Below are 23042 nucleotides of genomic sequence, written 5' to 3'. Positions count from 1 at the left end.
CAGATTCTTCAAGCGCTTTCTTAGGCGAAGAGAGAATTAAACTGCTGCTGTGTTTATTTCGCTCTGTGTTTGTGTGTTCTGTTTTTCTCCCGGTTCCTTAGGAAGGGTTTAGTGCGTGTGGTATTTTATGATTATTATTTTGCCACGATTGGCAAATGTTGTATTTATTTCATTTTTCTTTCATGTTTTGCTAAAAAGTTAATCCAAGCGCTCGATGTAGTAAAGAGGCATCTGCGGGACTGCTGTGTTCTGCTCTGTGTCTCTTAAACTGTCAGTGTGCATGCTGTGTTCTCCTGTGTGCTCCTTTAAACTCACGGCTGAGTCCATATAATCAATGCAGTTAAACTTCTGTGCAGCAATTAAAATGGAAGTACTGTTTTAATCATTGTACTATCAATAGCATAAGTGTGTAAGGTTAAGTCGGTAAAGAGCAGTTCATTGCCTATGCACAGGAAACCTTCTTAAACTGGCCTGTGCTGGGGCTTGTTGTTGTTGAGACCCCTTCTGAGGAGAATGGTGTTGAGCACAAACAAGAAACGAGGTTAACATTACAGTCTTCCCCGTGCAGGTCAGGTGAGCAGTCTGAACGTCCACATGATTTACAGGGCTGCCCCTCTCTTCTCTTACTTATGTATCCTCTTTCTCTGCCTTTTTTTTCTTCTTTTTTTCTGTCAACAGCAGGGTGTTTTGCAGTAGAAATACTCTGGCTCATTGTGGAAAGGTTCGTGTGTAGCCTGTTGCATACATGCATGAGAAGAAAGATCGTTTTGGTTCTACAAGGCTTATTCTACATTTTTTTTTAAAATTAAGATTAGGAGCAAATGGAGCCAGAGTTAAAATGTCTAGCTTTAAGGAGAACACATAAAAAATGTTTTCTAAGTAGCGGTTTTTTTTTATTACATTATCTCTTTTTATTTCTCTGTAAGATTTATACATGCGTGCACATATTTTTATGTTTCTATTTTGCTTAAATGACAAAATCATGCCAGATGGAGACTGATGATGGAAATAACTCGATATGAACTAGCTCCCCCAAATATGCTCTCTCCCCTCTTCAGCACTGTGGTATGTGAGGGGCATTAAAAAATATCTTTTCAAATTGACTTCTTAACTTATGAGGTTTACTGGTCTCCTATCACTGGATAAAGGATAGCTGATGAAATATAAGACTAAAGTAATAGTTTTTTCATAAATGCAACACAATTTTACCATAGGATGTTGTTGCTCATAACACATTTGAGTTTGTATAAAATGGTGCTGTGTTGGTGGTGGCTTTCAGAATGGACCCATGTGAAGCCTATGGAAGTATAATGAAGTTTAGCTGTTGCTGATTCCAGGCTTGCTAAAATGTAAGATGATAAACGCGTAGAATGTTCTCAAAGGATACACTGATGCCCTATAATTTTTTGGCGTTTCTTGATTCTTTAAGAAAGCTAGTCTTTTGTCCTGGTGTTATTTTTGAGTGTGCCCAAATCTTTCAGAGGAACCATATATTCTCTCTTGAAATGGCACAAGCGCTCGCTGTTACATGATTAAGTAACGCCAACCGCAACAAAGTCTCATCCAGTCATTTGCCAATTCGAACTTGTTTCTGTGAAGCTTACTTGTACATTATAGCGTGACTGGCTCCTGATAGTGTAGACCCACAGTTGCAAACAATTCTCAAAGAAACTCTTTAGTGAACACTACAGAGATCATGCAAGCAAGAGGACCAGAATTTAGATCCCCAGCACCCATATAAAAAGCATGGTATCAAATGTCTATAACTCCAGCCCGGGGAGGGGAACGAGTGGGAGGTGAGGAGAATAGATGGATCCCCAGGTCTTGCTGGCTAGCTTATCAGTTGACAGTGGGAAAACTGTCAGTAAAATAGCAATAGCAATGGTGACAACGACATCATCAACAACTACAATGTAGAGAGCAATAGAGGACGTCACCGGCCTTGCTGGTGTCCACACACGAACATACAATCACACACACAAATAGTGGTTTCTCTCGCTCCTCTTCCCCCAGGGCCATAGTGGCCAGGGGCACATCACAGATGACCGCCACAGGAGCTTGTCTGCCATGTGTTAGTCATTCAGCGATGGACTGGGAGGCGTTGAAGAGCAGCACACACTCTGAGGAAATACACAAGGAGATTCACTTCCAGACGATTAGTTGTGACTTTCAGTGACCTAGATATTGGGAGGGCGCACATGCTGAAGTGTCAGAGGAAGGGTGATGCTATTGCCTTTCTGGTGGGTCACTGGCAGAACAGCTGTGCAGCAAGGGAAGTGGGGGACCACATCCACGGCATCACATAAACCATTCTTCAAAGACCGATGCAATATTGTTTTCTTCTGTGAGAGACTGACCACACTTGATTTCGTATATTTTCTATGTGGATGTATTTAGTGGGAACAATGTGTTCAGTGAGTATTAATGAGTGAAAGAAATGGTCCTTTTGTGCACTATTGTGTATACTACCATAGATTTTTTTCAAAGTGGAAGTTCAGCTGGACCAATCAGGGCAGCATCTGTTCCAGCCTTCCTCCCTCCCTCCCTGTCTCTGTCTCTGTCTCTCTCTCTGAAAAGTGCCCACACAGAAATCTCAGGAAATTAGATCTTGAAGAGTTTCAGGTGTCACAGGGACAGGTAAAGTGAGGTCACTAAAGCGTTATCTGAAAAATAGGCGAGGTCTGTGAGCTTTAGATGGAATGTGTGTTGTGTTAGGAAATGTGCAGGCCCTGCCCCCGAGAGCCTGGCTTGCTTTCTCTAATGCAGTAGGAGAACACACTGCATAATCTGCCGGGTCAGGGAGGGGGCTCCAAAAATTATATTTGCACAGATTGTGGCAAACTTTTGCTTTATGACATCTGGGATAGGGCCTCATTAGTACTTGCTCAGTTGTCTGAGTAGTGCTCAGTGGTCTTACTATCTGGAGACCATGCTGTGAGAGCAAATACAGTCCCCAGCCCCACACAGTAGGCATTGCCATCTATGTCATGCATTCTGGTAGTCAGAGCTCTGAGTGGGAAGTTAGTCACTCAAGGAAAAGTGTTGGGTCATTCCAGTTCAGGTTTCTTCTGGACCCCAGAAACCAATCTTCCCATGGCAACACAGCTGGTAGGAGGTAATGAGATAAAGTGAGGCAAGGGCAGAAGGTGGTGGTCACGTTGGTTCCCAGTAGGACTCAGTGCAAAGCTGAGCCTCAGGGCCCCAGCTTCACGGCGTTGACATTTTTGCCCGTGTGTCATATTCTGGGCTGGGAATTAGAGAGGTAATCTATGGGCCATAGTTGTATAATGGATAGTTAGCTTTGAGAAATTTGCTAATTAAGAAGAGAACAGAAATTTAGGAATTCAAAGACAATGAAAGCTTGAAAGTAGAAGGCAAGGACGTGAATTGTATTGTGCACAGCAGAGGAAAGCAGGTTCTTAGTGGAAGTCTCTGAAGTGACAGTGGCTAGCACATACATCCTCAGTCACAGCGAAGAGAGAACAGATTGTGTTTGGTAAGCTTTCAGTATTTAGCTCATCCTGGTCTTTCCACTGAGAAAAATAGATAAGTCATTTTCACAAATCCAACCGCCAGGAAGACGTCTGACTCTACTTGCAATAGGACATGGCATTAGATTCTCCAGAGTGTGGTTCTGCAGAGAGCGGGGCTTCAGGCAGCACCAAGGCTTCATTTTGAGTCATCCTTAATCCACGCATGCTGTCTCCATGTACTGTATGGTAGTCTCTTGTCCTGACTTCAGAATGAACTGTTAATGTTGGAAATGTGTCTGTTCCTCCACTGGAAAGTTTCCACTGAAATGTTAGCCATCTGAAAGGAGTGACTGTAATTCCGAAGCCAGCACCTAGTTCAAAAGCAATTTGTTTTATTTTATTTAGTTACCAAGGCTAGCCAAGGAACCCAGACACACAAAAAAAGTATCCCTCTGGCCTTGGGTGGTATCACAGGTGTGTGCCACCACACTCAGCTCTCTCACCGAGACCCTTTAACTTTGGAATCTTTTCGGTCTCATCTCCTGCACCGTCTCATTCCATTGATCAGTGGTTCTCTGAGGGAATGCATGACTGGGTTGTAGCACCTCAATACTTAGGGGTAGGGCTTACTTTGGGAAAAAAATCTTTCCTAATATACAAGACTGTGGTTCATCATGGTAATTTTTAAATGTTCTTTTACTTTTTAAGCAAAGTCAAACCACCTCCACAAATTTCACCGAGCAAATCGATGGGTGGCGAGTTTTGCGTTGCTGCAGTGTTTGGGACCTCCAGGTCGTGGTTTGCAAACAACGCAGGTCTGAAACGGGAAAAAGGTACGTGATTTGCTAATGTTCAGCTGCCCTGTTGCATCGCCTCTGAGGATACGGGGTGAGCAACTCTTCTAGATGACTTTATGACTAATAGCCTAATAGTTTTTACTAAAATAAAATTAAGTCCACTTCTTTCTTTTTATCTATCAAGTCTCGCTCTAACTAATTATAACTATTTTCTCACACAAATGGAAAATAAATTTACTATTGATTTTTTATTTATTTTCAAGAGCAAGTCCCTATTTATAAACCTGGCTGTATTTAACTTGTAGACCAGGCTGGCCTCGAACTCATAGAGAACCTCCCTGCCTCTCTCTGCTGGTATTATATATGTCATACCTAACCTGGCCCGGTTGACTGTATTTTGTCTTTTTTGATGACATTTTACATTTGATCTCAGGGCTATCTATTTTTATCCCTATCCTATTACAGGTTTTGCACAAGATAATTTCACAGTATTGTCTCTGAAGTAGGAAGGAGAAAATTTTGTAACCTTGGGGTCAACGAAGCTCACTAACGTCAGTTTTTGTTAGCTAAGGGGGCCTGTGTGCATGTGAATGCATTTTTTTCTGAAGAGGATGGTCAGTCCCCTGGAGCTGAAGTTACAGGTGATTGTGAGCTGCAGGGTTTGTAGTGAGCACTGAATTCAGTCCTCTGCAAAAGCAGCAAGTGCTTTCAACTGCTGAGTCATCTCTCTGGTTCCTGCTACATAAAAAAAGATAAAACTAACAAAATCCTCAAGCCCCAAAATAAAACAAAAATGCTAAACTGTTATTGAGAAATAAGTGTCACGTTTTGTGGTTATTATTGTTCCTGTGAGTTGGTAGGAATTACTATGTTTTTTAAAGTTTTGTTAAGTGTATAAATATTTTTGCCTACATGTGTGTATGTACACCAAGTATATGGTGGTATCCATGTGGATCCTCTGGAACTGGAGTTATATGTAGGAATCCTCATGTGGGTGCTCAATTGCTCTTAATCACTGTAGCCATCTCTGCAGCCCATTTCCTATGTTTTTAACCTCTTTTTTGATCACCGGGATCAATACCTAGAATGTTTGCATAAATATTGTTTTAGTATGTGATTCGTTATCATGTATATAGTTTTTTATAGGGCTTGAACCTAGGATCTTTCCTGTGGTCTTTACATAGAAGAGAATGTTTATATATGTTTCACACACCAAGTAAACAATTTAGAGTGTTATGATTTTTCCCATGATTACTTTATTGTGATCAGTTGGGTCACACGCTGGCGTGCCCCTGACTTGTTCCACAGTCACTTTTGTTCCTGGCAAAAATGGCTCTTCTCCCTGCTCACTGTTGGCAGTCAGACACCAGTCATTTCCCCTGCGATCACCTTTCAGTGAACACTGCCTTGTAATCGGATCTTAGCGCAGCAGGTGCCTTCCCAGTTCGGAAAGCTACTGTAGAGGAGGCAAGGGAGGCACTCCCATTTTCTTATCCCATCTTTATTTTTTTGTTACTGCCTTTGGTTTAATGATGCTATCGAAAGGACTTTTTGTTACTCATTAAAACCTTCTGCAAAGCTCGATTTCAAATGCTTCTCCTTCTGTCCTAATTACCCCTTTTGCTTGCTACTCCTTTATGTCCCCCTGGCTGGTCATTGGCCATTTTCTCAAATCAGCTGTAATTGATTCGTCTGACACAGAGATAAGATGACCCACACAGCGCTCATAAGCAATCCTCAGTCCTCCTCTGCTTACTGTAAAACACAAGCTTCAGCACTGAGCCTACTCAGACAATGTGTCCATGTGTCTGCCCTATAAAGTCATGCCCAGCACTGATTTCTCTATGGCTCCGCTGGCATTCCTTTACTTCAGGAGCCAGGAATCTCATTGAGAGGTGAACTAAACTAGTTTGAGGAGGGTCTTTACTTTTATTTTTTGTTTTGTTTTGTTTTGTTTTTGAGACAAGATTTCTCTGTAGCTTTGGTGTCTGTTCTGGAACTAGCTCTTGTAGACCAGACTGGCCTCGAACTCACAGAGATCTGCTTGTCTCTCCCTCCCGAGTGCTGGGATTAAAGGCATGCACCACCACCGCCCGCTGGGTCTTTACTTTTTTCTGTATTATTTCTGGTTCACAGACAAATTGAGAGAAAGCTATGAAGAATGTCTGTCTGTTCTTAGCCCACTTGTGCTTAGCCCATGTCACGAGAGTGCTGTATGTATTTCAGCTGGTGGTCTTATAGAGACAAATGATGCTGTTTTTTTTTGTTTTGTTTTGATCCAGATGTTAATATTTAAGTTTTCTGCATGCATGCACATGTATGTATGTATGTGTGTGTATGTATGCGTGTGTGTGTGTGTCTAGTGACCAGAGGTGGATGTTGGTGTCCTGCTCTATTATTTTTGCCTTGTTTTTTTGAGTCAGGGCCTTCCTGAACCTAGAGCTCATTTGGTGGCCAATGAGCCCAGTGACCTCCCTCTCTACCCCTTTTCCTCACAGACGTTACAGGCTGGTGTTTGACTATGCCTGTTCTTGATTTTTGTTTTCTTTTCGTTGGTGTTGGGTTTCTTTGTTTTGTTTTTCAGAGAGTTTTGGGGTTTGAACTCATATTCTTGTGTTTGCCCAGCAAATGCTCATCTCTGTTGAGCCCTCTCCCCAGCTGATGAAATTAAGTCTGCCAAGAAAACATTGAATTGTTAGGCTGACTTAGTTCCACACCTAGCTCCTCGTGTAGGTCTGTTGTTCAAGCCAGTGTCATTAAATTTTATTGCGTAGATTATTCATTTTCAGATAATTCTTCCATGTCCTCCTTATGTCGTTTATTTTCCATAATATGTGGAATAATAAATAATATAGAAATTCAAATTTTTATATCAAAGTGTTTGGCTATATTACAGTTTTGAACATATTGGTATCATTCGTGAAACAAAAGAAATGCTGTGACCTGTTCAGTGGCGTCTGCGTATGCAAGGCTCCTGCGGAGGGTGTGCAGACGCCATGGCACAGAGCTCCTCTTACTTTCTTTTGTAGCCCAAGGTGCAGACAGCAGGGTCGATAATGTAAATCTCCTGCTGTGATCTTTCTCTGCCATCATCATGTCTCTTCTGACTCTCTGTTTGCAGATCAGTCCAAACAAGTTGTAGTTGAATCTCTGTACATCATCAGTTGCTACGGAACCTTAGTAGAGCACATGATTGAGCCCCGACCGCTCAGTACTGCTCCCAAGATCAGTGACGACACACCCCTGGAGATGATGACGTCACCCCGTGCCAGCTGGACACTCGTTAGGTAGTTCTTCCTTCCTCCTACCCCACCCCATGAAAGATGTAAGCTTTGTGAAATCTTGATGTATATGCCTGTGAAATTTATTCACACACAGCGGTGTGTTCACTTGTTATAATTTCCCTTCTTGCCCTTGTCACTAGAAACTTGTTCAAATAGATTATACACTATTGTCTGGCTTCTTCAATCTGGGAAGACTTTAGTCCATTTCTTTTATTATTGGCCATGGTCTACATGCAGTGAAGTTTAAGCACTGCTAGTCATGTGTGTACCCTTCTGCAATCACTTACCTTTATCAGGTGAAGAAATCCTGCATCATTTCCCCTCTAGCTCTACACCACCACCAGAATCTTACCTTGTATTGCCTGTCTTTCCCTGCTCTGGTCACTGCAAAGGAAGCAGTCATGAGATATGTCACCTTTTGTGTCTGATTTCTTTCAGTTAGCGATGTATAAGACTTTAATATCTATTTTATATTCTACTATATAGGAATATCACATTTTGTTTATCAACTTATTGGCTGGAGGCACTTTTTACCCTAAAGCTATCACTAATTGATGCTGTAAATATTCAAATGCAGGATTGTGCATGGTGATGTTTTGTACTGTCTCAGGTGATATAATCAGAGAGTATCTATGTTTGAACTTTTTATATTTTTATTTTGAGCCTAGCCTTTAATATTTGAGGCATCTTTCCAGTTGATTTGAACTCTTTGTTCTCTGTTTCTCTGTGTGTGCGTTTCTTGGTCTTGTGTTTCCCTTATTCCAGTCTCAGATGTTCCTTGCAAATAACGGCATTAAGGGAAATAGAAGCGAATACAAAGAGATGCTAAGGTCTCCTTTAAAGTCGTCATCCAGGATACAATGGTTGGGCACTCTAGAAATGTTTGAGAATCATCTCAACTCATGTAATGAGTAGAATTTTTATAAGATAGCACAAAGAGGAGGAAATGAAACCTGGAATAAATCCTACTTAATATGGTGAATTGTGCATGGGAGAGAAACAGTCACTCAACATGTAAGAAAGGAAGCAGATAAAAATGGATATGAAGATGACCCCTCTCCTTTGACATTTTAAAATATTCTATTGATTTTTTTTTCTTGTGGCTCCAGCATTCTTTACTAGTACTCACTGTGCTGGATTAGCCTGATCAATATCTGATTTATCAAGCTTATTTAAAATTCAGCAGATCTAATTAAACTTCCTGCAGTCTCACTGTTAAAATAGCTAATTCAATCCAAAGTAAGTTGTCCTTTTACACAGCTGCTTTTTAAAAACGACTTTTACTTTGTTTAAGATGTCGAACACTGGTCAAAAACGGGATAAATGTCATCTCTATAGTTGCCATGTAAATAACGTTCCTCTCTTCTCTGTCTTTCTTATGTAGCTGATTACAGACTAGTTCTGATAAGTTAACATCAGCTCCTGTTATCTGGGTGGCACATTGCCGCCGTTTTAGTTTAAGTTCATGGTCTTGTATGTCAAGTTAAAGAGCATCGATCGTAATGATTACACATTCATTTTAATGTTGAGAAGCCGTGAGAGACTCTATCAGGGTCTGTGGGTGATTTACATCCCATCTCTGAAGCTTAAATATTAATATTCTTCTGCTGTTTTCTTAGGACGCCTCAGTGGAACGAGCTACAGCCACCGTTTAACGCCAACCACCCCCTGCTCCTCGCGGCAGAAGCCGTGCACTACTACCAGCTCCTGCTGGCTGGCTGTAAGTACTTCTCCTTGCCTTGCTTTCTGTTTTGTTGTGGTTTTTCTTCCACATGATCTTTTCTGAATTTGCTGACTTTCAAAGCCTGTTTGCATATTATCAGTCCGTGGGCCATAGTTCTTAAACAAACAAAGGGGTGTGTGTCTTCAGCTGCCGTGTTCCTTCCCAATAACTATAGCTTTGAAAACGTTTGGGAAAAGAACTAAAAAAAAAACAACCCACAAAACAAAGCAAACTATCTATAACATGTGACCTGGCAGGATGTGGAGGACAGGTTATCTGAGCCTGGGACCTGTTCCTAAGGGAATAAAAGCAAGCACTCCATCACAAGATGCCACGAGAGCAGCCTCTGCCTGTAGTTTAGCTTTACGTGGACTCCTTGACGGTCTCCACTTCATTAGGTTTCTGTTTGTGTTGGATGCTGGGGTTCAGACCATGGCCTTGCATGTCCTAACCGAATGCTCTTCAACTAAGCTAGTTTTTTTCTTGAGTACCTTTGGCCATTTGTAGATACTGATGTTCATTCAGCCAGTTACTTTCATTTTTAATATGGGAGGCATGAAGAGACATTTTAATATTTATTATCCAGTTTGTCTTCATTGAATTAAAAATGCTTTACAATTATAATTCGGTTTTGTAGAATATACTGAGTCCTAATTGAACCTGATGGCTCTGAGTGCTGTATGCTTTTAGAAACTTCCTGAAAATCAACAGTGACATGTTTTTTTAATGGTAGTTGTCCTCCGTGTAGTGTCTTGCTTAGCAATTATGGAGCTTGAGCTAAAATAATTGCAGACCTCCTTATTTCATTTTATAGTGTGTTACATATTCTGCTCGAATCAGGAAAACTTGACAGGCTTTGCTCTGCAGTTACGAAACGTCACAAGTAATAAAGAGGGTTTTTTTGGCAGTCTTATTATTACATGTTTAAACTCGGCTTTTTCTGGCACGTTTGTGAAGTGCCTACTATGTGTCAGCATGGACTGAGTGCTTCTGGCCCCAGGCTGGTCACAGTCCAGCTGCAGAGACAATGAAAGTCAAAACCAATGGGATGAGTGTCTCAGTGGAGAATCCTGCCTTCAGGTTGTGCTCCGCACTGAAAGCAATGTCCGAACTGGTGATGGGCAGCAGGTTGGGGTGGGGAGATGTGGACAGAGATACACGGAGTTGTCATTTTCTGGTTTTTTCAGTCATTGTTAGATGATCTAGTACAAACGTGGCACATGATTACAAAGAAAAACTACAAGCATTTTTTTTTTACTCCTTTTTGTTGTTATTGTTGTTTTATTTTTGAGACAGGATTTCTCAGCATAGCCCTGGCTGTTCTAGAGCTCACTCTGTAGACCAGGCTGGCTTTGAACTGACAGAGATCCAGCTGCCTCTGCCTCCCAAGTGCTGGGATTAAAGGTATGCGCCACCCCTACTCTCTATTACTTCTCAATACAAGGGAAAAGCCCTAATTATTGGAATAAGTGTTGTTGGCACAGCTAATGCGGGCTTCGTTTTGTTGTTTTGATACCTGTTCAGATTAGCTGACAGACAGTGGTAAGTCTGAAGTGTCTAAGAAGATAAAGGAGAGTTAAAAACCACACTGCAGCTCTTCATGGTTCCTACCAGTCACGAGCTGGTTGATGGCATTCGACTTAGGTGCCCGAACACTTTTGTCCACTAGTGCCCATTCCTCACTACTGCTGCAGAATCTCGCTGTCCGCCAAGGGCTTTCATGCACGGTGGGAACACCATCAGAGTTGCTGTGCATGTTGGGGGTTCAACCCAGGGCCTGCACACAGTAGGTAAGCGCCCTACTTAGTAGGACGGAGACCGCGTATCTTCTGCCAAGCCTCCCTGCAGCACCATTGGATGGCAGCTCTAGAAAGCTCACTCCTCTGGCAGTTTTGCAGCAGGAAACTTCGAAGAAAGGGATTGGGCAAAGAGTCTTGAAGCAAGGAGAGATCTCATCCACACAGGCCTGTGAGATGCTGCAGGCAGGTTTGGCCCAGGTACATTTACCAGCTGGACCATCTCTCTGGCTTCTGTTGCCTTTTTATATGGATTAGAATGGTACAGCCTGGCTTTTAAAGTTTCACACACAAACTCGCTGACCTGCGGGCATCTGGGAATACATTGCGTGGGGCAGTAGTGCTCTCAGTCTGAGCGGTGCCTTTACTCCCCTCTGGAACACTCTTTGTAAGCCCCTCACAGAAGCCCTCCTACCAAAGACATTCACCATTTCTGGTGCTGTGGGTGCGTTTGTTTGTTTCACTTACTGAAGTTTACAATCATCTTTGAGCCTATGGGCTTTCGAGATGTGTGGTGGAACAGGATCATATTCCAGTAGTTCATTCAGAAGTCACGGTGCAGGTTGAGATGAACCATCGAAGACTGCCATTTTTAACAATTTTTAAAAACTATAATATATGAAGAAATAATATATGTTGAAATTAAATGTGCAGATGGTAATCTTGGTATTTAGGTCAGAGGTGTAAACATCAAGAATATATATCCTTTTGGACATAAAATTATTAGTAGAACTGTAGAGATGACTCAGTGGTTAAAAGCCCTTAGTGCTCTTCTTGAGGACCTGAGTTCAATTCCCAATACCCACATCAGGCAGTTCATAAATGCCTGTAATTTCAGCTCCAGGGAATTTGACTCCCTTTTCTGACTTTCAAAAGTACACACACACACACACACAGCCTTCTCCTTAAATAAAATATAAAATAAATTTTTTGTTGAGATTAAGGGTTTATTGTTGCTATTATGTTGTTCTTTCAAAGTCACACTCGTTTCGTTGTAGAATATTCCTTTGCCAAAATGAACACTAACCTTACAATAAACAGGTCAATCAGCTTTGAGTACCATCCCAAAGGTCCCAGGAACTTTTCCTTTAATCTGCCCTGGACCTTCCAAACTGTGAATTTAAACCATGCGATTGGGAAAGCGTCTTTGGAGGATAAATAGTCCCTAGAAACCTCACTCAGCCGCAGCTGTGCTTCCCAGTTGGGCCCAGCCATGCGGGGAGCGGGCGTCAGACTTCAGACTGCTTTCTTAATAATCCACAGTCACGTGATCCCATGTGAACCCATACACCAGTGAAAAAACCATAACGATTATAAGGTATTTGAACCGAGTGAAATTGAAAGCAGAGCTTGTCCATATGTTAGAATTTTCTCTCTCTTTTAAGCAAAAGACTTAGTTGTGAGTAGATGACTCAGTTTGATAACTCTCAAGGAAACTGTGCCAAGGGAGAAGAAATGCAATCTCGAAATTTTGCATAGTTGATGGTTCCATTAGTGTGTCATTTCTAAATCTAAATTAATGTGTCATATAAATGGCAGTTCTGTGCTGGGCTTTGCTTGTGCTTTTGTTGTTTCATTTTTGTTTTTTGGGGAATTTTTGTTTTGTTTTGTTTTTGTGGCAGGGTTTCTCAGTGTATCCCTACCTATCCTGGAATGCAGTTCATGAAACAGTCTGGCCTTGAACTCACAGAGATCCCCCTGCTGCTGCCTCCTGTGTGCTGAGAGCATGCTGAGATTAAAGGTGTGTGCCACTACTTTCTGGCTCTAGCTGTAGCTTTGCATGGGGAAGAAGAAAGATGGTTATCTTTGAAAGCTTGGTGCAAGATAAGTGTACATTTTGATGGAACAGTTTTATATCTTTTTTAAAGAGTGTGTGTTAAGCTGGGTGGTGGTGGCACACACCCTTAATCCCAGCACTCCAGAAGCAGAGGCAGGCAGATATCTGTGAATTCGAGGCCAGCCTGGTCTATAAGAAAACCTGTCTCGAAAAACAAAACAAACAAACAAAAAAGTTTGTGTCCATGTATATGTGTTCATGTATACTCCTGGACATGCCAGAAGAAGGTGTTGAATGTCCTGACATTGATGTTGCAGGTATGTGAGACTCTAGATGTGGTCTCTAGGCACAAAACTCAGGGCTTCTGAAAAGAAGTACAAACTTTCTTAACCACTGAGCCATTCCTCTAGTCCTCAAATGGGCCGCATATCGAAAGACCCTTTGTGCACGTCGACATGTGTTGCTGTGATAAGTATCATAATCGACTTAGAGAAGGTGGTTTCCTATCCTCTCAAGGGTTCCAGCCCACTGTTGAGAGAAACTGGGCCAGGAAAACTGCTTACTGGCTTGCTCAGATATTCTTTTTGTATACAGCCTGAGCCCCCACATCAGATTTCTGTTGAGAAAATGTCATGTCTACAGGCCAGTCTGAAGGTGGCAGTTCCTCCACTGTGGTGCCCACTTATAGCTGTGTCCATATGATGACCAAGTTTAGACATAACAAGTAACCTTTGTCACTTAGATGAATCTGATACACAGATACATCCCTATCAAACTGTAACCTTTCCTTTCTTGTTGATCCTTAAGGTTTCACAGTTGTAGCATATTATAAAGTGCAGTGCAATTTTAAAAGTACTCCCATAGTCTTTAAGAATTTCAGTGCTTTAAAAGTTGAGTTCTTCTTATAATATCCAAAGTCTCTTATGAACTCCTGTAAAATAAAAAAAAGTTACATAGTTTAAACAGCAAAAGATAGAGACATAGTCATAATCAGATCAAAGCAAAACCAGAATCCAGTATTGTAAATGGCACCATGTCAAGTATCTGTACTCCCTCACAATCTTCCAGCCTTCACGGGCCTTGGGTAGCTCCTATTTCCTTTCTCTGCCTCATGCAAAACACCCCCCCACACACACGCCCCATTTGTCTTGTCAGATATATTCCATGCCTGCCAACTATCCCTAGTGTAGATATCCCAGGGTCTTGGCAGTGCCAATACCTTAAAATATCCATTGCAACTTTGGCTACAACTTCACTAATGATCTTACACAGCTTTTTGAATACGTATTAATGCATAGGAGTATATTATGGCTAATCTTGACGGCTAATGTACAATACCTAGGACCAGGGTATCTCTATTGAGCAATTGCCTCCAAAATATTAGTCCTACTGTGCCTGCTTCATTTTCTTTCCCCCACAGTGGTGCTAGAGAGAGAACTCAGGTCTTCATGCTTACAACACAAGCACCGGATCCACCAAGGCTTTCTGTCCTTTATGCTTGCAAAAATATGTTTTCCTTTAGATCTAGAATTGAGCTTCATTTCATTTTACATGTAGCTTATTTTCTTTTTTTTTTTTTTTTTTGTTTTTCGAGACAGGGTTTCTCTGTAGCTTTGGAGTCTATCCTGGAACTAGCTCTTGTAGACCGGCTGGCCTCGAACTCACAGCGATCCGCCTGCTTCTGCCTCCCGAGTGCTGGGATTAAAGGCGTGCGCCACCACCGCCCGGCCATGTAGCTTATTTTCTGTTTCTCTATCATTTTTAAATTTTCAAAGGAAAAGGGATGGTTACCAGATAAGTGGTTGCTTGGACCTAGGATGGGGTATGTACAGGATGAAGAATGTACAAAATCAAAAGTCAAAATTAGAGACCTCAAACCTGACTCGTGGCAAAGAAGATTTGTCAAGAAAGATGAGTGGACTAACGAGTAAACTCATCAGTGGGACACACTAAAGCTCTCTCTGTCATTTTTGTTTCTTTTTTTTTTTTCTTTGAATTTTTGCTTTTTTTTTACATTTTAAATTCTATTTTGTTTTGGGGGTGGTTTCCAAGGGCTGAAGGCAGATTCAGGGGGCATGGAGATATGTGGGATAGGAATGCGTGATAGGAAATCCACGAAGAATCAATACAAGTTTTAAAAAAAGTCAGGAATCACTAGAGTCTAAGCATCTTTATTCCCCCAATAAATTGTGCCTGCTGGCCCAGCACATGAAATCCTTAGCGTATAAAGCATCCCAGCTTCTTATTCTGGGTATAACTCATGTGCTTGGGTGAATTATAATTCCACTGTTTTTGCAGCTCAGTAGAGATATCCCTTGTGAACATGTGTACTCCAGACACAGAATGGTTAGTCCTGCCTTACACTTACACACACACACACACACACACACACACACACACACACACACAGAGAGAGAGAGGGGGGGGCGCCATCACGTCACTCTTGTCTGTGATTGACATTGTCAGTGCTGGGGGAAAACAGCTAAATATGCAACAGTTCCCTCTGAGCCGCTCTCTCTGTGTCATGTTCTATTAGTCTGACATCCCGGGTTGCATTTCTGTTGCCGTATGTCCCAGGGATGGTGCAGGCACTCAGCAATGTTTCCTTGCATTGTCCATTATAAATATTTGCCCAGTGCTGGGGAGAGGTGGAAAAGGAAGAGTGAAATGTTTTTCTCTTGTAGCGGAAACTTGTAATGTAGGACTTATTTAAAGAGTATTTATAGTCCATTGTTGGCCACAGGGTGTGTCATGCTGCCCTGTCCAGATAGATTCTTAGAAGGGTATTACAGTTGGGTATTTCCCTTATTTAAACTTTTTCAGTTGGCATGTGCCTTTCCATGTGCCTTTCAATGTTCAGAAAATTGTACTTTTCTGTGAGAAACTAAAGTTGAGCTCTATCGGGTCTTATTTGGACCACATGAGTGTTCTGTAGGTTGGGTGAACATTGTTGATTCTCATTCTAAAAATGGTATGAAATAGTTGACTGTGAACTATATAAATTTGAAAGTTTACATTGTATCAACCTCTGCATTTAGCATCTGTGCGTATATTTATTTCCAGGTCTTTACCTAGATTGTCAAAATAATTTTTGTGCATTCAGTCACATTGCTGTCATTGCTGTTTTTAGAACGGCAGTGAAACAAAGGGCAAGTGTCTACAGAAGGCCTCTACTAACCTATTAGCATCTGTTAAAATGTTATGGAATTCCACTTTGGGTTCTTACAGAATCTCCCAGTTCTATCAGAGTATTTTACGGCCTGCCATTTTTCCAAATATAGTTCAGAGTAAACTTTTTTCCATTGATGATATTAATATTTATTACAGTGAATTGGCAGATTTAACTGGTACAGGACATTGATTGTGATACAAAAAAATATTGGTCAGAAGTCTGTAGTCCATTAAGATCTATGCATCTGATGTCATTTACTCTGTTTCAGTTACGTTTATGGTTTGAAAATAGATCCTGCTGCCATGAATTGTGCTTTATCATTGTCGGGTAGGAGATAGAAATAGAGGGTACCGGCAGTAGCTGTTCGCCATTTTCTCCAAAATTTGGGGCTAGAATCTAATGGCAGGGTTTGGTTTACCTGCAGCACCGTAATGGGTTGATATTGGCAGAAGCTCCTGGTTTGATATGTCATTGCTTCCATCAGTGAGGCTAATTGCTAATAAAACACTAAGTGGGAATTTAAGGGGAATGCTGCAGCCGTCTGCTCTGTCCCGGGTAGCAGGAGCTCTGGCGCCATTTCGGGATCACTATTTGTACGCGTCTGTCGGAGTTAGAATGCATCCATTTCTCTCAGTTTCAGCCTTCTCTATAGAATTCCTGTCAATTGTTTGACTCCATTAAGTGTACAGAGGAAATAAAAGCCTGAACAACCAATCCACCAGGGGCTATGGATAGACCGTTTCTTTGTCCATCCTCAGAGCACTGCATTAGGTCTCATTATCCATTTATAATAAGTGACCTCTGCCCTCTGGGTCACAGAAAAATATTCAGTGTGCTTTTCTGTCATATAGGGCACCTTTCTCAGGGGCCATAAAACAGTGTGATGTCTGATAGTTCAGAGGACTAGTTTACACTGCAGGTTTTTAAGTAAATTCACAACCTTGTGACAGTTTAATCTGGCCGGCTTCCCCCTTCCCCCTCCCTGTTTCTGAAATGGGGTGGTGAGCGCCTGATGCGCAGAACGCGAACTTAGGGTTCTCTGTGTATCCTTTCTCATTCCAATTCAAAATTCTGTTTTCTAGAGTGTTTGTTTCCAACTCTGATTTTACAGCTACCCGTAGAGAAATACATACTGTCTTAGATACAGTGAGTGGGCTGAGCCCTCATCCATCACAGACTCAGGATTGCTCCTCAGATTATTGGTGACTCTTAAAATCCAGCCTTTTTGCCCAACTGCCAGTGATCCACTCTCCCATCGAGGAGTTTGGAAAACTCCAGGTTCCTTTTCTGCTATGAATTTGGAGCAGCTTCCAGGAAGCACTGCATAGCTAATGGTTTTGTTTCCAGTTCACAGTTCACAGACAGACATGGGTCAAGAAGGAGACAGACTGATTATGGCTTAAGCGTGAGCAGGAGTTCAGGCATAGGTTTTTCTCTCCAAACCAGTCACAGAAAACCTAACAGTAGTTAGCATTCGCTCCATGACAAGAATTAATATATTAACTGGATTATAGCACTGTTTGATAAACTGCTTACTAATACATCAAAATTGATTGGGCATTCTGTTTTTGAATGACAAATGGCTGCATTAAGAGGGGGAGGGAAATCCATTAATTATAACTGCTCTCAGCTATGGGAAATGTAATCATATAAATATGGATCTTGCTACAGCAGAGATCTCTCCTCCCAGTATTGTGTCTTCTGTGTGCATCTACACCTCTTTGCTATTAACGGAGCAGCTTCTCCCAGCTGCTCTCCTGTGAACGATTTAACTTTTTCCCACTGTGTAAAAACTATCCTGACTCATGGCCCAGGAATTTTTCTCTGATACTCCAGAAAATACCAAGAGAACCTCATAGCTCCGCCCTTGGGCTGCATTCTCAATTGTGCTTGCTTTAAATTTGTGTCTGTTCTTATTTCACTTTGCGCAGAAGGTAGGGCTTTTAGTTTGGGGATGGGAAATTAGGAAAGAGGTGGTTTGCTTTCCTACAGAGATCTTTATAATTAAGCAATGAAAACCCCTTCGCACCTGGAAGAACTGGGATGCTCTCTGACCAAGATTCTTGTAACTTCCTGAAGCCAAATTTCAGAACCGAGGAGGGTGCAGCACTGGCTCGATGTTAAGAGCATTTAGCATTCCTCGAGAGGGCCTGTGTTTGGTTCTCAGCACCCATGTGGCAGCTTACAACATCCTGTAGGCACTCACGTGGGCACGTACATGTGTAGAGGCAGATCAGCCATACACATGAAATTAAATAACCCTTTATAAGTAATTCAGGCGTTTACTCAGTGAAAAGGACATAGCACCCCAGACACTGGAGGGGGTGCCAGTCAGCCTTCACAGCTGAGCCTAGTCATCTCCCTATTCTCCACCTTTTATGTTCTATCAGGAAATGTTAATATTTAATAATGATGGATTCAAAGGTATCTGCTATTCTTTACAGAAAACTGTGTTTCTCTACATATATTTGAAACAGTATATCCATACTTTGCTTTATCCCTGGAATGCTAGTGTCATGAGTCAGCAGAGGAGAAACTCGGGGTCCACCCCTAATAATGCCAAAATAATGGTAACAATTGCAATAATTTGCTGTATTCTTGCCTTCTTTTAAAAATGGAAGTCAGTGAGCGCTACAATCTGTTGTAGGATTGTCAAGTGCGATTGCTCCTTGGAGACACCTCTCGTAGCTTGGATAGGACAAGAGGTGGAATTGTTGCTTCCTTAGAAGCCGTTGTGCACCCTGCTTCCTGACGTTCCCAGGACTTCATAAAGGCACAGCCAAGTGTTGCGGCCAGCAGTGCTTTGTGGTAAAGCAGCAGCAGTGCAGAGAATGCATCTGTGTCAGCTTCTCAGATCTGAACGGGCCACTTAGCAAGTGTGTCTCTCTATTAGTGTGTGACTTTTCCCTAGTATTCAAAAATTATTTTATTTATCAATTCTTATCAAAAATGCAAATTCATTGCTACTCTTCTGTCTTTGGAGTTTGATCATCTTCATTCTCCTAGTAACTTATCAGGAGTTTTGCTGTTCATTTGTGCTGAAAGGCTAATTTCTGGAATGTTCTGTGATTATTTGCCTTAAGGCTCAGAAGCTTTATCTTAAGACGAATAGACTCTTAGCATTAAACTTCTGAAGTGTCAGAAGAATATTTGATTCTGAGATTATTATTTTCAATCTCTATTTCGTTGAATGAAAGAGAGTGAAATGACTTTAATTTTTAACTCTGTTTTATTTTTTGAGTTACAGTTTTAAGAAAATCATATTATACCGATATCTTAATATTCAGAGAAAATTAAAGTGCCATGAATGAAAAAGGAAAGTCGGAGAGACAGAAAACAAGAAGGATAGAACAGGAAAGGGGGGATAGAGGAGGAAGGAAAAAGAAGGTTGTTAGAGGTCAGAAACCAAACGTCAGCCGTGGGCATGAGAATCAGAGCTCACGGGGTCTTCACATAGAGGCACAGAAAGCACATGAAGAAGTGTTTTAAAAGATGTCATTCTGATCTATTTAATCTGTGGCTCCCTGAATAATCGAGGCTAGTCTATATAGCTCGTTCTGTAGCCAAGAACAGCATCAAGGTTATAGTCGACCCGTCTCCACGTGAGCAGTGATTGATCAGGTTCTTTTCAGATGTCTTAAACACTTTTGAAAAGTTTTAGGAATGTGGCTACATTTCAGTTTCTGGCATGCAAAAATTCCTGGGTTTGATTCTCAGCATCCCATAAAAAATAAAGGTAGGAAAAGTAGTTATAAAAATGGTCAAACATAAACTAATTAGAGCAGATTGTTTTGTGGATCTCCCTGTAACCTGCCCTTGCTTCTGTTTCCTGGGGAAAGCTTTGTGTGTGACACAAAGGACACAAAGGACATCTCCGAGAGGGGACATCTTGGAGAGAGAGGGAAGTCTCTCTTGGTGCTTTTCCCCGTTACTGTTTCACTCTTCAGCTGCAGGGGAGGTGGATGCTGAGGTCTTCTCCAGACCTTCAAGTGGCTTGCGCTGTGTGCCAGAAGAGGATCGAGCCTTGGGAAATGTTCTCTTGCTTTCAGAGAAAGCCCGTAGGTGGTTGTTAGTCGGCCCGAGGCTCTTGCTTCTGTGTTTAACGGATCTATTTGGACTTAAAGGAACACATAGTGTAGCCATAATGATGATTTGCATTCTGAAATACATTCCTGTGAATGTGTTGAAAATATTGGTGTCTTCAAGGTCTAAAAGTGTTTCTTTCTTCATGCCAAGACAGCTTTGCCTCTTTTGCTTAGGCAAGAGAAGATGCCTGTCCAGTTCTTCCTTCCTAGAAGAGTTTTAGGCAATAAACAAGTAAAGCATTAATTCTACGCAGAATGATTGCTTTTCTAAATGCTTCCCACCCCTTTTCAACTTGTTGCCCTGCTCTGTTTCCTATTGGCTTGTTTTTGTGGGTGTGTTTTGTGGTGCTGGTGATCAGTTCCAGACCACTCAGATCCAGGCAAGTGCTCTGATATACCAGAGTTTGCCTTTTGTAGCAAAATCTTAATGTCTGCTTGTTAGAGAGCCAAGGGGACGGTTCTTTTTCTTTCCATTAATTCAAAGGAACCCTTTCTAATCTTATTCTCTTATAAAGTATGGCACTTTTATAACTTCTGAATGTAGAATAAAGAATTGATTATTGCTGAAAGAAGTTTATCTAAAATGCAGGTGTGTGAGTTAAACTACTTAGTTGTGAGGCTGTTGCTGCTGTTAAGGATTTTACTCACGGCCAGCCTGTTTCTATCTCTACCCACCACTCCCTCCCTTCCTCTCCCCCTGCACCAGGGATTGGATGCAGATCTTTGTACATGCTAGACCAAAGCTTTACTGCTGAGGTACGTCCCTAGGCCCCTTTTTACTACTACTCCTCTCCCCACCCCCCGACCCATGCCTCGCCCAAACCCCGTGGTGGTGCTATGCCTGTACCCATGCTGGCCTGTTCCTGGAGGTCTGAGGAGAACTGGCTCTCTCTCCACCGTAGGTTCCCTGGTGGAGCTCTGATCATCAGACTTGGCCGCGAATGCCGTGACCCACTGGGCCATCTGACTCACGCCCCTTTTTTCACGTTTTATAAAGTTGAGTCACATTGTGTTGCTCAGGCAACTCATTCTGTAGACCATGATGACTTTGAGCTTGCAATCCTCCTGCCTCAGCCTCCCATGTAGCTGAGATTACAGGTCAATGACTCCAGGTCCGAGTGCAGCTCATGATTCTTCATAAAATTTAGACTTGAATACTTCTGCCTCCAGCAGGTAACCATTCCTCTCAGCTGAGACACGTGACTGAACACACCATGAGTCGCTTGGTTTTCCACACTGTGGCAGTCATCCCTCACGGTGCATTTGATTGCTTTCCAGTCCCTTTCCTTGGCTGGACTCGCTCTGCTGACCCTATTGTAGTTCTCGTATTGCACAGCTTTCTACTAAATACCCACTTTTATATAGGTACACGGTCTACATCACTTCTAGTGTACCAGCATACATGTACTGGAAAGTCCTCCCTGTCCCCTAACCATCCTCACTGCCTCCCAGAAGGTAAGTCGTGTGTGCTTGCCGATGAGCAGGAGGATGCAGTCTCGTGCTGCTGCTTAGACTCCAGAGCTGTGGTGCCAGTCCACAAGCAAGACTGTCTCATTACTGCAGGCAGGGTGGACTTATTTCCCACTTATCTTGCTGTTGTTGAGTTAATGTGCCTGTGATGAGGTTCGCTGCTGACTGCGTTGCAGACGCACATGTTAAGTTGGCATTGTGGGTATCTTTCCAGTTGGGACTTTAGTTGCAGATGTCCTAAAGACATTGCCACACTCTTGTTTATTCCGTTCCAAGTTGCACATTGGGATGGTTTGGAAATTTTGCTCAGCAGAGTTGCTGATCTGGCCAAGAAAACCAGTCCATTAGGCTCTATTGTTTTCTTCATTTTATGAGATCTTTACGGTCATGCTGAGTAGTAAAACAAAATTGTGAGCCCTGCCAGGCTGCCTCCAGATATCATTTGTCCAGACACACAATGTAAAATGACCTCTAGGGCAACAGGAATAACAAATGAGAGGTCCTTTAGTCATGCAGTGAAAGGAGACTTTGGGAATCTGGAAAAGGAAACTGGAGAGAGAGGGATAAGATGTACCGGGAGGTGAAGGCTATTCGGGGAAATGGATTCTCTTATAGACAATAAGAATATGTCATTTTTCTAATTATATATTGCTGGTGACTGTTCTTCTGGGAATGTGGAGAAAAAGGAAAGTGAAACCAGAGATGTGCAATGACTGAATGCAAAAAAACTTTAATAATTAATTAGCGAACATCTATGGTACCCCTGGGCCAGGGTGCAGGGAAGATCATTGATCCATTTAATATAAACGTGGGAGATGCTTGTTCCTGTATGTACTGTTACACTGCTGTTGGCTGTTGTGAAGCGTGCTTGATAATAAGCAGGGCCACAGTGAGGGAGCGCCTCTGTAAAATTTGGTGTGCTCCCACTTAAAGCGCCTGTAACAGCGTAAGTGGGTTCTAATAGGAACCATTTCTTTGGATATTTTTGGTGTATGACTTTGTAGCTGGTGCTACTTCATTCCCCTAGTCATTGAAAAGTAACCAATGTCTCACCCTGATAAGTATGTGATGGAAGGAGACTTTCGGAATCTGGACAGGGGAAGTGTGGAGAGAGGGATGAGATGTAAAACGACAGTCTCTTTAAGTGAATAGATGTGTGGTTACTGCTGCTGTCACAGATTGCTTGGCTCTTGTGTTTTTCCTTTGGGCATGGTTGGATCACTGGGAACTGCTCTGTTCATTTTGCTGTTTGGTTGTTTGTGCTGGAGACTTAGCTTTTAAGGCAGATTTCCATTTCAACAGTAAGAAACTGCATTTGCCCTCTGGTTCTGTTTGGAGCACTGTCATATTGTATGGTCGCTACAGAAATGCTGCTTTTAATAAAAAACAAGTATGTGTGAAAATTTGTCCTTGAAAGGGAGTTTATCACTGTTGGCCTTTGGGTGAACCTGGAGCAGGAGCTAGT

General features: G+C 42.0%; 1 protein-coding gene across 14 annotated transcripts in view; it reads left to right on the top strand.

The window, feature by feature from the left end:
- The window catches only part of Bcas3 (BCAS3 microtubule associated cell migration factor), a 479995-nt gene that overhangs the window by 196531 nt on the left and 260422 nt on the right, over window positions 1–23042 (top strand). For all 14 annotated transcript variants that reach the window (XM_087910149.1, XM_087910146.1, XM_087910147.1 and 11 more), the window contains 3 exons: window positions 4182–4306; window positions 7392–7557; window positions 9174–9274. In XM_087910149.1, coding sequence (XP_087766275.1) covers window positions 4182–4306; window positions 7392–7557; window positions 9174–9274 — 392 coding nt within the window. The remainder of the gene's footprint in view (window positions 1–4181; window positions 4307–7391; window positions 7558–9173; window positions 9275–23042) is intronic.

This window comes from Myodes glareolus, chromosome 9 (assembly GCF_982192425.1).
Source record: "Myodes glareolus chromosome 9, mMyoGla1.1, whole genome shotgun sequence".
Taxonomy (NCBI): Eukaryota; Metazoa; Chordata; class Mammalia; order Rodentia; family Cricetidae; genus Myodes; species Myodes glareolus.
Note: the sequence above shows the minus strand (reverse complement) of the source record. Positions and strands in the feature narration are given on the sequence as shown.